Below are 13,227 nucleotides of genomic sequence, written 5' to 3'. Positions count from 1 at the left end.
GAATAATGGTCTGGAGCTGTTCTTCATGGTTTGGGCTAGGCCCCTTAGTTCCAGTGAAGGGAAATCTTAACGCAACAGCATGCAATTACATTCTAGATGATTCTGTGCTTCCAAGTTTGTGGCAACAGTTTGGGGAAAGCACAAAGCGTGCACAAAGCGAGGTTCATACAGAAATGGTTTGTTGAGATCGGTGTTGAAGAACTTTTGATTCTCTGCACAGAGCCCTGACCTCATCCCCATCGATTACCTTTGGGATGAATTGGAACCTAATCGTCCAACATCAGTGCCCCACCTCACTAATGCTCTTATGGCTGAATGGAAGCAAGTCACTGCAGCAATGTTCCAACATCTAGTGGAAAGCCTTCCTAGAAGAGTGGAGGCTGTTATAGCAGCAAACTCCATATTAATGCCCATCATTTTGGAATGAGATATTCGACGAGCAGGTGTCCACATACTTTTGTCCATGTAGTGTATCTGTTGTTTGCTCATGTCTTTACAAATGATTGTTACTTGAAGCGTAGCTTCGTGCTAATGAATATACCATTGACTGCTTCTCTTAGGGAGATGTATACCTCTAAGTCACTCGCTGTGACCACTCTCACGCTCAGCTTTCCTGCATTTAGCCTCTCTGAGGCTATTGTAAGTGGACAACAAAGTTGTGTAACTAGCTAACGATTCCAGGCTGTGCTAACCTCTGTTGGAGTTGGGCCACACGAGAACCATCTTGAACATAATAGTAAACAAACCCTTCCTACACTGTAGGAGCAGCTGATCTCCCAAGCTCTTCAATATGACATCTGCCCCAGTTACTACAATGTTCCCTATGCCCTATGTTCCCTATGCCCTATGTTCCCTATGCCCTATGTTCCCTATGCCCTATGGCAGTGCCATTGCACTCAATGAAATGCGTTGTGCAGGTGTCAAGCAAATGTGTGTGGTTGACCTCATTGGGACCTTGTAGTTAACGCTACTTGTGGTCCATATTGGGCCTACAGCTGATACCACACTCGCATACATAAACACTAACATTAACAAAGGAAGCAATGTCGGCCAATAGCTTTTTTATTTTTTGATGGGTTTGATTCTCTTAGGTTCCTTTCTAGAGTAAACTGTTAAAGTGATAAAAACTATTTTCTGCCAGTGTCAATGTGGGAAAACACTTTTAGGGAGGCACTTACAGTATCTCGCACACAAACTAAAGGCAAGCAAGTGGATCCGTTCTCCGACCCCCAAATAGACAAAACGGCAGAACAAGGAGGCTATATCCAGTTGAGCGGTGCAGGTCGCCGAAGGTTTGCCAGAGAAGATCCCTTCCTTTCTAGCTGAGCTCTATCCATTATAATCTATTTCTGGAAGCTTCTTAACACACCAAATGCCTCCAGGTCTTCGGCAAGGGAAAGAGGCCACAGTATTTTGGGAGTATAATGATAAATATTTGTATTTTTTTTGTTAGGGGGTGGATCAGCTTTAATATTGCAGATAGATTGTTGCTTCCATCAATGTTATTGTCTGCATTGTTTCTAATCCCCCATATATTTTTGGGGTAAACAAGTCGGTTAGGACATCTACTTTGTGCATGACACAAGTCATTTGTACAGGATGGCAACAACACAATCCCTCCACCAGTGCTCAGGCTGTCCGTAATAGGCTGAGAGAGGCTGGACTGAGGGCTTGTATGCCTGTTGTAAGGCAAGTTCTCACCAGACATCACCTGCAACAACGTCACCTATGGGCACAAACCCACCGTCGCTGGACCAGACAGGACTGGAAAAAAGTGCTCTTCACTGAGTCGTTTAGTCTCACCAGGGGTGATGGTCGGATTCATATTTATCGTCAAAGGAATGAGCGTTACACCGAGGCCTGTACTCTGGAGCTGATTTGGAGGTGGAGGGTCCGTCAAGGTCTGGGGTGGTGTGTCACAGCATCATCGGACTGAGCTTGTTGTCATTGCAGTCAATCTCAACGCTGTGCTTTACAGGGAAGACATCCTCCTCCCTCATGTGGTACCCTTCCAGCAGGCTCATCCTGACATGACCATCCAGCATGACAATGCCACCAGCAATACTGCTTGTTCTGTGCATGACTTCCTGCAAGACAGGAATGTCAGTGTCGTGTCTTTGGGCACCATTAACTGAAGACATGTTTATCAATTAACCTCTCTGGGCTAGGCGGGACGAATTCATCCCACCTACGTAACAGCCACTTGAAGCCTGTGGCGCGATTTTCAAAACCTTAAAAATCCTATTACTTCAATTTCTCAAACATATGACTATTTTACAGCTATTTAAAGACAAGACTCTCGTTAATCTAACCACACTGTCCGATTTCAAAAAGGCTTTACAACGAAAGCAAAACATTAGATTATGTCATCAGAGTACCAAGCCAGAAATAATCAGACACCCATTTTTCAAGCTAGCATATAATGTCACAAAAACCCAGAAGACAGCTAAATGCAGCACTAACCTTTGATGATCTTCATCAGATGACAACCCTAGGACATTATGTTATACAATACATGCATGTTTTGTTCAATCAAGTTCATATTTATATCAAAAACCAGCTTTTTACATTAGCATGTGACGTTCAGAACTAGCATACCCCCCGCAAACTTCCGGGGAATTCGCTAACATTTTACTAAATTACTCACGATAAACGTTCACAAAAAGCATAACAATTATTTTAAGAATTATAGATACAGACCTCCTCTATGCACTCGATATGTCCGATTTTAAAATAGCTTTTTGGTGAAAGCACATTTTGCAATATTCTAAGTACATAGCCCAGGCATCACGGGCTAGCTATTTAGACACCCGGCAAGTTTAGCACTCACCATAATCATATTTACTATTATAAAAGTTTGATTACCTTTTGTTGTCTTCGTCAGAATGCACTCCCAGGGCTGCTACTTCAATAACAAATGTTGGTTTGGTCCAAAATAATCCATCGTTATATCCGAATAGCGGCGTTTTGTTCGTGCGTTCCAGACACTATCCGAAATGGTAAAGAAGGGTCGTGCGCATGGCGCAATTCGTGACAAAAAAATTCTAAATATTCCATTACCGTACTTCGAAGCATGTCAACCGCTGTTTAAAATCAATTTTTATGCCATTTTTCTCGTAGAAAAGCGATAATATTCCGACCGGGAATCTCCTTTTCGGCAAACAGAGGAAAAAATCACAAAGGCGGGGCGGTCAGGTCACGCGCCTAAGCCCAGAGTCCCTTGATCGGCCACTTGAGAAAGGCGATAATGTGTTTCAGCCTGGGGCTGGGATGACGACATTCAGGTTTTTCCCGGGCTCTGAGCGCCTATGGACGACGTAGGAAGTGTCACGTTAGAGCAGAGATCCTTAGTAAACGATAGAGATGGCAAAGAAGTTCCAGAAATGGTCAGACAGGCCACTTCCTGTAAAGGAATCTCTCAGGTTTTGACCTGCCATTTGAGTTCTGTTATACTCACAGACACCATTCAAACAGTTTTAGAAACTTTAGGGTGTTTTCTATCCATATGTAATAAGTATATGCATATTCTAGTTACTGGGTAGGAGTGGTAACCAGATTAAATCGGGTATGTTTTTTATCCAGCCATGTCAATACTGCCCCCTAGCCCTAACAGGTTAACTCCCTGTAATTATTATTACGCGATTAAACTGATTAATCGTTTAACTGTAATTAACTAGGAGATCGGGGCACCAAGGAAAATATTCAGATTACAAAGTTATAATTTTCCTAATATAACTTTCCTATATTATAACATTATATATTATATTATAGTATAGGCCGATTATCTTCTGGTTTAAATGGTGTATTTTACCTTGCGTCCAGTCTCATTCCAAACCTCGTAAATTGTTGTATCTGCACGAACCCAGCCTTTACTAAGAGTCATCCATACATTATTGTCTTAAAATCATTTATTTACTAAACTAAGTAATTCACAGAAAGCATACAAACAGTTGGTTATCGTTACAAAGCATTGGTGGAGTAATGTGCCCTAGTGGGCTAAACAGGCATGGCGGCCTGTTAAACAAACAAAGGGGGTGGGGGCAGCGGAGAAGACACACAGAGTTGATAAATATTAACAATTGATATGCTAAACCTTTGCACATGAACGCTCACTCATTCGGGAACAATTGCAATCAATATATATTTACGCTCAGTGTGTCGTCGGGATCCTTGTTGGAGAGTTTTTGTCCTGTTGGAGAGTTTTTGTCCTCGTTCTCTCTCTCTCTCGGTTAGAATGGATATTTCCAAGCGACATTCATTAATGTCGTTATAGAATGGATGTTTCGTCGGTCTTCGCGTTCAATGATATAATTTCTAGCTGCAGACTATTAATTAATATCAAAGACTTGTTATTATTCTGTCGGTATCGATAGTCTAAAAGTTTAACCACGTGGTATGGTTAAAGTTAAGTAGAGGGATGCAGGGTCAAACCTATTGGCCAACTCGTAATGGAGTGGAGGCCTGGTCTAAAGAAAGTAATCCTGGGTGGGGGTTTTATTCGGAATGACAGAAAAAGGCTGTCTCATGACGCCAGGTCTTGTCTGTGTCCCTGGGGGCGTGCCGATGACTGAGTTAACCTGTTAGGGCTAGGGGGCAGCATTTGCACGTCTGGATAAAAAAAATGTACCCGATTTAATCTGGTTACTAATCCTACCCAGTAACTAGAATATGCATATACTTATTATATATGGATAGAAAACACTCTAAAGTTTCTAAAACTGTTTGAATGGTGTCTGTGAGTATAACAGAACTCATTTGGCAGGCAAAACCCTGAGACATTTTCTGACAGGAAGTGGATACCTGATGTGTTGTATTGACTTTAAACCTATCCCATTGAAAAACACAGGGGCTGAGGAATATTTTGGCACTTCCTATTGCTTCCAATAGATGTCACCAGCCTTTACAAAGTGTTTTGAGTCTTCTGGAGGGAGATCTGACCGAACAAGAGCCATGGAACGATGATGTCCCATTAGACACCTGGCGCGAGTTCATGTTGGGTACCCTCGTTCCAATACGTTATAAAAGAGTATGCATTCGTCCACCTTGAATATTATTCATGTTCTGGTTAAAAAAGGCCCTAATGATTTATGCTATACAACGTTTGACATGTTTGAACGAACGGAAATATATTTTTTCCCCTCGTTCATAACGAGAAGTCCGGCTGGCTTAGATCATGTGCTAACAAGACGGAGATTTTTGGACATAAATGATGAGCTTTTTTGAACAAAACTACATTCGTTATGGACCTGTGATACCTGGAAGTGACATCTGATGAAGAGAATCAAAGGTAATGGATTATTTACATAGTATTTTCGATTTTAGATCTCCCCAACATGACGTCTAGTCTGTATCGCAACGCGTATTTTTCTGGGCGCAGTGCTCAGATTATTGCAAAGTGTGATTTCCCAGTAAGGTTATTTTTAAATCTGGCAAGTTGATTGCGTTCAAGAGATGTAAATCTATAATTCTTTAAATGACAATATAATATTTTAGCAATGTTTTCTAATTTTAATTATTTAATTTGTGACGCTGACTTGACTGCCGGTTATTGGAGGGAAACGATTTCCTCAACATCAATGCCATAGTAAAACGCTGTTTTTGGATATAAATATGAACTTGATAGAACTAAAAATGCATGCATTGTCTAACATAATGTCCTAGGAGTGTCATCTGATGGAGATTGTAAAAGGTTAGTGCATCATTTTAGCTGGTTTTATGGTTTTGGTGACCCTGTCTTTGACTTGACAAAACATTACACACAACTCTTGTAAATGTACTGTCCTAACATACTCTAAATTTATGCTTTCGCCGTAAAACCTTTTTGAAATCGTAAAATGTGGTTAGATTAAGGAGATGTTTATCTTTCAAATGGTGTAAAATAGTTGTATTTTTGAAAAATTTGAATTTTGACATTTATTTGGATTCAAATTTGCGCTCTTGAAATGCACCTGCTGTTGATGGAGTGCACCACGGGTGGCACGCTAGCGTCCCACCTAGCCCATAGAGGTTAAGCTTTGAACAGAAATACAATTCTATCACATTAACATCAGTACATAGCCTCTCTACATATTCCAAATAGCTTTAATCTTATTAAATCATTGTATACAACCATTTAGATGTAAGTCCCATAGCTGAGGCTATTATATAAACATTATTATGGTAATATGGCAATATTGTTTCTAATGAGCCTCACAAAATTGTACCAAGCGGACCAGTTCGTAGCTGGATTTTTCACTGATCTTTTATACCTTCTCCAGAACATAAATGTCGTTCGGTACCCCAATTCTGTGAGTTGGAAGAATTTCCCTTGTCTCTCTATGAAACCCCTCTCTGTCTCAACTGGGCCATGCGGCAGGACATTCTCCTTTAGAATTTTACGACCGCCTTCAGAGGGCCTGGGTAGGGAGAGGTAGGTAGGGGGATGGTGCAAGGGGGAGGGGGTCAACTGTGCTCCCTGTTCCCAGAGAGAGGGCAACGTCATGACATCAGTGTTCTGCCATGGACAGCAAAAAGCCCGGATCTCAATCCCATTGAGCACGTCTGGGACCTGTTGAATCGGAGGGAGAGTGCTAGGGCCATTCCCCCAGAAATGTCAGGGAACTTGCAGGTGCCTTGGTGGAAGAGTGGGGTAACATCTCAACATCTCACAGCAAGAACTGGCAAATCTGGTGCAGTCCATGAGGAGGAGATGCACTGCAGTACTTAATGCAGCTGGTGGCCACACCAGATACTGACTGTTACTTTTGATTTTGACCCCCCCTTTGTTCAGGGACCGATTATTCCATTTATGTTTGTCACATGTCTGTGGAACTTGTAGGCGGTCGTAAAATATCTACACATGTTAAGTTTGCTGAAAATAAACAGTTGACAGTGAGAGAGCGTTTCTATTTTTGCTGAGTTTATATAAATAATATAATATATAAATAATATTGTTAGTGTTACGCCCGAGAACATTACAAAAGTAAACAGCCAAAGGGAATCAGAAATCACATTTACTGATTCCTGTCACTTTTTTCACGTGCTCGTTTCTGAAGTTCCATTGTTATTTGAGTAAATGGACATGAAGAAACGTTTACTAAGGTGTAATGTGGTCTGCGTGTAGCTTGTGTAGAGGAGTCAGGCGCAGGACAGCAGATATGAGTAAATAAACGTAATTTACTCAAAATAGACAAATATAATACAATAAAGCGAGCCCACATAACGGACCGTCTTACATACAAACAATTACTCACAAACAAACATGGGGGAACAGAGGGTTAAATAATGAACAAGTAATTGGGGGATTGAAACCAGGTGTGTAAGACAAAGACAAAACAAATGGAAAATGAAAAGTGGATCGGCGACGGCTAGAAGGCCGGTGACGTCGACCGCCGAACGCCGCCGGAACAAGGAGAGGGACCGACTTCGGCGGAAGTTGTGACATAAGGTAGCTGAATTCAAAAGTAACCCACCTCATGACTTTACTACGGATATAGAGGAAGAGAAAAAGCCGTTTGAAATCCTTCTCTTTGCAAAAATCCTGTGCGTGTGTTCTCACGTGTGCAGACGGGTTCGGGGTGATATGTGTACCGGTATGAGTCTTGAAATCAATAAGGCATTATTTTCCCTCCGCTACATCTCCAAACCCTATTTCCCTGAGATGTTTCCCATTGGTTTAGGGACCGCCGGTTGGTCCAAGCCCATGATGGGAGCAGTCAAGCTATATAAATCATTTTTTCATGTTGTGATTATGAGGGTAGTGTGTCTTGAGCAGCTTCCATCAGACATACCAGCGTATCCAGCGTATCCAGCCCTGTCAAAGACATGTCATCATTAATCTTCATGTCCCTGTATGACTTTTAAAGCTGTAAAAGGTGTGACGATGGATGAGCGGTCACAGTGGAGCCACATAGTTATAGAGATTAGTAGAAGTACTGTATCACATAGTGAGCCGACCTTGTTTATAGTGCATCATGGGATGCACTGATAGCAGGCTTGGGGTAAATTCCAATAAATTATATCTCTCTCATTCATTCTCTGATCTCTCTCTCTCTCTCTCTGATCTCTCTCTCTCTCTACATCTCTCTCCCTTTCTGATCTCTCCCTCTCAACTTCTCTCTCGAACCATGTCTAGTGTATATTAGTAGGTAACATGTTAGTATAGGGGGCATACAGTGTCTTGTAAAAGTATTCATCCCCCTTGGAGTTTTTCCTATTTTGTTGCATTACAACCTGAATTTAAATTGATTTTATTTGGATTTCATGTAATGGACATACACAAAATATGTATATGTATTCACCCCCTTTGATATGAAGCCCCTAAATAAGATCTGGTGCAACCAACTACCTTCAGAAGTCCCATAATTAGTTAAATAAAGTCCACCTGTGTGCAATCTAAGGGCACCACCAAGCAAGCGGCACCATGAAGACCAAGGAGCTCTCCAAACAGGTCAGGGACAAAGTTGTGGAGACATACAGATCAGGGTTGGGTTATCAAAAAATATTCCAAACTTTGAACATCCCACAGAGCACCATTAAATCCATTATTAAAAAATTGAAAGAATATGGCACCACAACAAACCTGCCTAGAGAGGGCTGCCCACCAAAACTCACAGACCAGGCAAGGAGGGCAATAATCAGAGAGGCAACAAAGAGATCAAAGAGAACCTTGAAGGAGCTGCAAAGCTCCACAGTGGAGATTGGAGTATCTGTCCATAGGACCACTTTAAGCCGTACACTCCACAGAGCTGGGCTTTACGGAAGAGTGGCCAGAAAAAGGCCATTGCTTAAAGAAAACATATATATAAGCAAACACGTTTGGTGTTTGCCAAAAGGCATGTTGGAGACTCCCCAAACATATGGAAGAAGGTACTCTAGTCAGATGAGACAAAAATATAGCTTTTTGGCCATCAAGGAAAACCTTATGTCTGGCGCAAACCCAACACCTCCTATCACCCCTAGAACATCATCCCCACAGTGAAGTCTCATGTTTTTCATCGGCAGAGACTGGGAAACTGGTCAGAATTGAAGGAATGATGGATGGCGCTAAATACAGGGACATTCTTGGGGGAAACCTGTTCCAGTCTTCCAGAGATTTGAGACTGGGACAGAGGTTCACCTTCCAGCAGGACAATGACCCTAAGCATACTGCTAAAGCAACACTTAAGTGGTTTAAGGGGAAACATTTAAATGTCTTGAAATGGCCTAGTCAAAGCCCAGACCTCAATCCAATTGAGAATCTGTGGTATGACTTAAAGATTTCTGTACACCAGCGGAACCCATCCAACTTGAAGGAGCTGGAGCAGTTTTGCCTTGAAGAATGGGCAAAAATCCCAGTGGCTAGATGTGCCAAGCTTGTAGAGACATACCCCAAGAGACTTGCAGCTGTAATTGCTGCAAATGGTGGCTCTACAAAGTATTGACTTTGGGGGGGGGTGAATAGTTATGCACGCTCAAGTTTTCAGTTTTTTTGTTTATTTCTTGTTTGTTTCAGAATAAAAAAATATTTTGCATCTTCAAAGCATGTTATGTAAATCAAATGATAAACCCCCCCCAAAAAAATCTATTTTAATTCCAGGTTGTAAGGCAACAAAATAAGAAAAATGCCAAGGGGGTGAATACTTCCGCAGAAGTAATTGAAAGTAGCCCTTTTTTCAATGATTTAATTGGAATTTTAGTTTGACCCCAACACTGACTTATTGCGCCTCTGATCACCCATTATTGTGACACAGCATTAGGATAAGCTTTTTACCACAGATATGAAAATTCCCTGTACCTACATGATGTATGGTCAACAAAATGTCAAGAGTGGCTACATCTTTTATCTGTGTTTTTTTTTATTCTGTACATCTTCTGAACTTTTCTTGTACATCTGATGGTGTTAGCTACTGCTCATCGTTGACGCTAATATCTTTATCTTTCTCTCTTTTTCTCCCTCTCCCCCCCATAGTTGAGGTGGACCCGGATCTGGACAAAGAGTCCCAGGAGTACCTGGAGGCTTTGGAGCAGGCCACGGGCGAGCTGGAGTACTGTGTCAACCTATGCAAGTCGCGTGTCATGATGGAGACCTGCTTCGACATCGTGGTGTCGGCGACCGCTGTCACGCAAGGGGGGCAACAGAAAGGAGGTGTGGAGGTGTGAGAAAGCGAGAGCAAGTGAGAGAAAGTCGACGTGAAAGGGCAACGGAGCAAAACAAGCGGTTCAGAGCCTGAGAGACTGATGATAGAGTCAAAGGAGGAGAAAAGGCCGATGGGAAAGAGGACTAACGTGAAAGTCAACCGGTGTAGGTTACAGAAGTTAATGTGAATGGATAAAGGAACAGAGGTGCAGGTGTGCTACTTGTACAGTAGAGAAAGCCTGGCTTCGATCAGAGTACAATTAAATGGAACTTTGGACAAACTTTCTACGTTTCCTGTGGGAGGAAGGAAAGCTCTAACCGAGGACGACCGAACACCTTTGTCACCGTCACCAGAAAGTGCCTTGATCTGACTGATTCCAAGGGAATATCTTTTTTCTGATCAGTGCTAGTCTTAAAAACCAGCTTACCCGAGCAAACTCTAAATGTATTCCTTATGAGAAAAATTGTATTTTGTATTGTATTGTTGTATAGTGTATTTATATGATTACAAAGTATGTAAAAAAAATTATATCTTTTTGGGTATGATGAAAAAAAAAAACATGAATAAAATGAGAGAAAAGCAATAAGTTGATCGTTATTGCATACCCGAACCTTTGCCTTTCTTTGTGTTCAAAAATGTTTTACAGCCTTCTACGCCAGTAGTGAGAAGTTCTGTTGGCCAATGAGTTTCCTTTGAGTAAGAACAAATGTTACGCAAACGTTTGTATCCGTTCCGAATGTCTGCGCTAGTAGAAGGCTGTCAGGATTGATTTGAGCTCAAAACTGACTTGCGGTTGGTTATAAGCTCAGTTTGCAGTCAGTTGTGCAGAAAAATGTGCAATCCATACGGAATGGCATTGTCTCTTATAGTTACCGTCATCTTGCGAGATTCTGATCTGCAAAGAGAGAGAGAGAGAGAGAGAGAGAGAGAGAGACATTCCCAAAGGTCTTTGCAGAAGTCTTTGACCTTGTGGCGTTTAAGTAATGTGACCGGTGGTAGCTCGTAAATCAGCCAGTTGCCATTTAAGTGCCCAAGACTTGATTCAATGCCCAGTTCTGCAGTGCGTTAAAGAGAACAATGTTGAAAATCTGTGCCAGATTCGGGACACAATTTCACTCATTTCTACCTGCTTGCAGTGTTGGGGTATATTGCAATTTAATTCCAGTTAATTAACATATTGTATTCATTTTGAAAGCTACCCGTTTCATAAAATATATACATTTATCAAACATTTCACTTTATAATAAGTCAATTTCGGAGCTGGATTGGTGATGGAATTGACCCAACTCTAGCTGAGGCATTTCCCATTGATATCCTTGTGAAAGAACTCACAAAATATGAATGAGGTTTGAAATGTATGACTAAACTTGTTTCAATCAAGTGGCTATGTGAAGGAAGCACAATGTGATGTCTGTCTCCGTAAGGGTTGGAGGTGAGAAGCCTGCCAATGATATGAGGAAACTAGTTCTGACTATGCATTCCAACCCCTTTTCACCCACCAATGTGCAGTGAGTCTAATACCACAAATACCGCAGTGTTGGGTTATTCACTATATATATATATGTTGCACTGTGTCCTGTGCTTTTTGTCCTAAATGCTGAATTTTTTTATTTTTTATCTCAAATGGTTAGTTGGTCCTCATGCAAGCCCTATGTTAGTACGTCATCTCTGAGAACTTCTCTAGAGTCGTATCAATGGGCTCAATGGGCCAGATAAGGCATAGATACATTGCATTTCCCTCTGGACTGTCAACAAGTCAAACATTTACCTCTGTTGCGTTTTGAAGTGTTTTCTTTCCCTTGCAAACATGTACTGTACGTTTGTGTTAGATTACCTTGGTTAAGAGGTTGAAACCATCTAATGAAAATGTACTCTTCTTTTGTCCTACTATGGAGGAATTCTCAGGCCCTTTTTAGAAGTTGCTGCATGAGATCATTCTTAGCATTTTCGTAACATGCCTTGGTATTCAGTTAAAAAAAAAAAAAGTTTAGCCAAACAAACACATTTCTAAGATGTGTTGACCTGGTAATGTAAGATCTTTAATATATAAACCCTTTTTCCTATTGTCTTTGGTTTTATACTGTACAGTTTTCTAATCATTTGTAAAAAGGAAAAAGAAAGGAAATGTATAGTATTACAGTTTGCATTGATTCATACGTGTCAATAAAGGATTTTAATCCTCTTGTTTATAGTAGACTGTGGAAATCGAAGTTATTTACTTATTTTTCACCTCTGATACAGCAGAAACATTCTGAGTGAAGCATCAGTGTGATTTCCTTTATCTGCAATTGATTACATTTTGGCCTAAGAGTACAATTGATACTTTATGTCACATCCATATCATGGACAAGCATCCTATCTACATCAAACAACATTATCTCTCTATGCTAGCATTTCAGACATTTGAAATTATCTCGTTGATCTATTTACCCAAGCACCTGGAAGCATTTGCATATGGGACCAGAGAAGAGAACGCACATGCTGCATACACGAAGCCCTGCTGTTTTTATAATTAGTCAGACAGGACCCAGCCACAGTCTGTCTGCTAATTGCTCAAATGTACACTCTACTGTATGATATGGTCTGAATACGCTAGCTTCTAGGGCCCTGTTCGAATACTGTAAAATGCATCCTTCCTTCCCTGATTCCTTGAGGTAAGAACAGATCTATAAGCGATTGGATAGGTGTAAGAAAGGTTACCACCCAATTACTTTCACCAATCCAACCAATTCAGATCTCTGATTACTTCTAGGAAGGTAGGAAAGAAGGATGCATTTCTGAAGTTTTCCAAAAGGGCCCGTGATTTGCGCTCAGAGAACCCATATTATCAAACCGCTAATGCTACAAATTGCTTTTTCTTACCTCAGAGAGATGGCATTGCCATTCATCACATCCAAAAACACTCTTGACTGATTTTCACTTGCTAGGTACATCCAAAAAGTTAGAGGATTCACTACGGTTAGGTTTTAAGATACACATTCTTGAAAATGGACTGGCCAAAGAAATAACAATTTCTTTGTATTAATGTTGCTGTTTACTTTTCCTCACAGGGGGTTCGAATGGAGTACATCTCTGCCACAGTAGTCGTTGGAGCAGTTAAATGCGCATATGGAAGTTAACGTGGGTTGCT

The 13,227-nt window shown here is 41.1% G+C and overlaps 1 protein-coding gene across 4 annotated transcripts in view; it reads left to right on the top strand.

Moving 5' to 3' along the window:
* kif26aa (kinesin family member 26Aa) overlaps positions 1 to 12,288 on the top strand; it is a 170,755-nt gene extending 158,467 nt beyond the window's left edge. For all 4 annotated transcript variants that reach the window (XM_045695578.1, XM_014143831.2, XM_014143833.2 and 1 more), the window contains one exon: positions 9,929 to 12,288. In XM_045695578.1, coding sequence (XP_045551534.1) covers positions 9,929 to 10,119 — 191 coding nt within the window. In that variant the 3' untranslated portion in view covers positions 10,120 to 12,288. The remainder of the gene's footprint in view (positions 1 to 9,928) is intronic.
* Positions 12,289 to 13,227: the final 939 nt, after the last annotated feature.

The sequence above is a fragment of the Salmo salar genome, chromosome ssa15 (assembly GCF_905237065.1).
Source record: "Salmo salar chromosome ssa15, Ssal_v3.1, whole genome shotgun sequence".
In the NCBI taxonomy this organism is placed as follows: Eukaryota; Metazoa; Chordata; class Actinopteri; order Salmoniformes; family Salmonidae; genus Salmo; species Salmo salar.
Note: the sequence above shows the minus strand (reverse complement) of the source record. Positions and strands in the feature narration are given on the sequence as shown.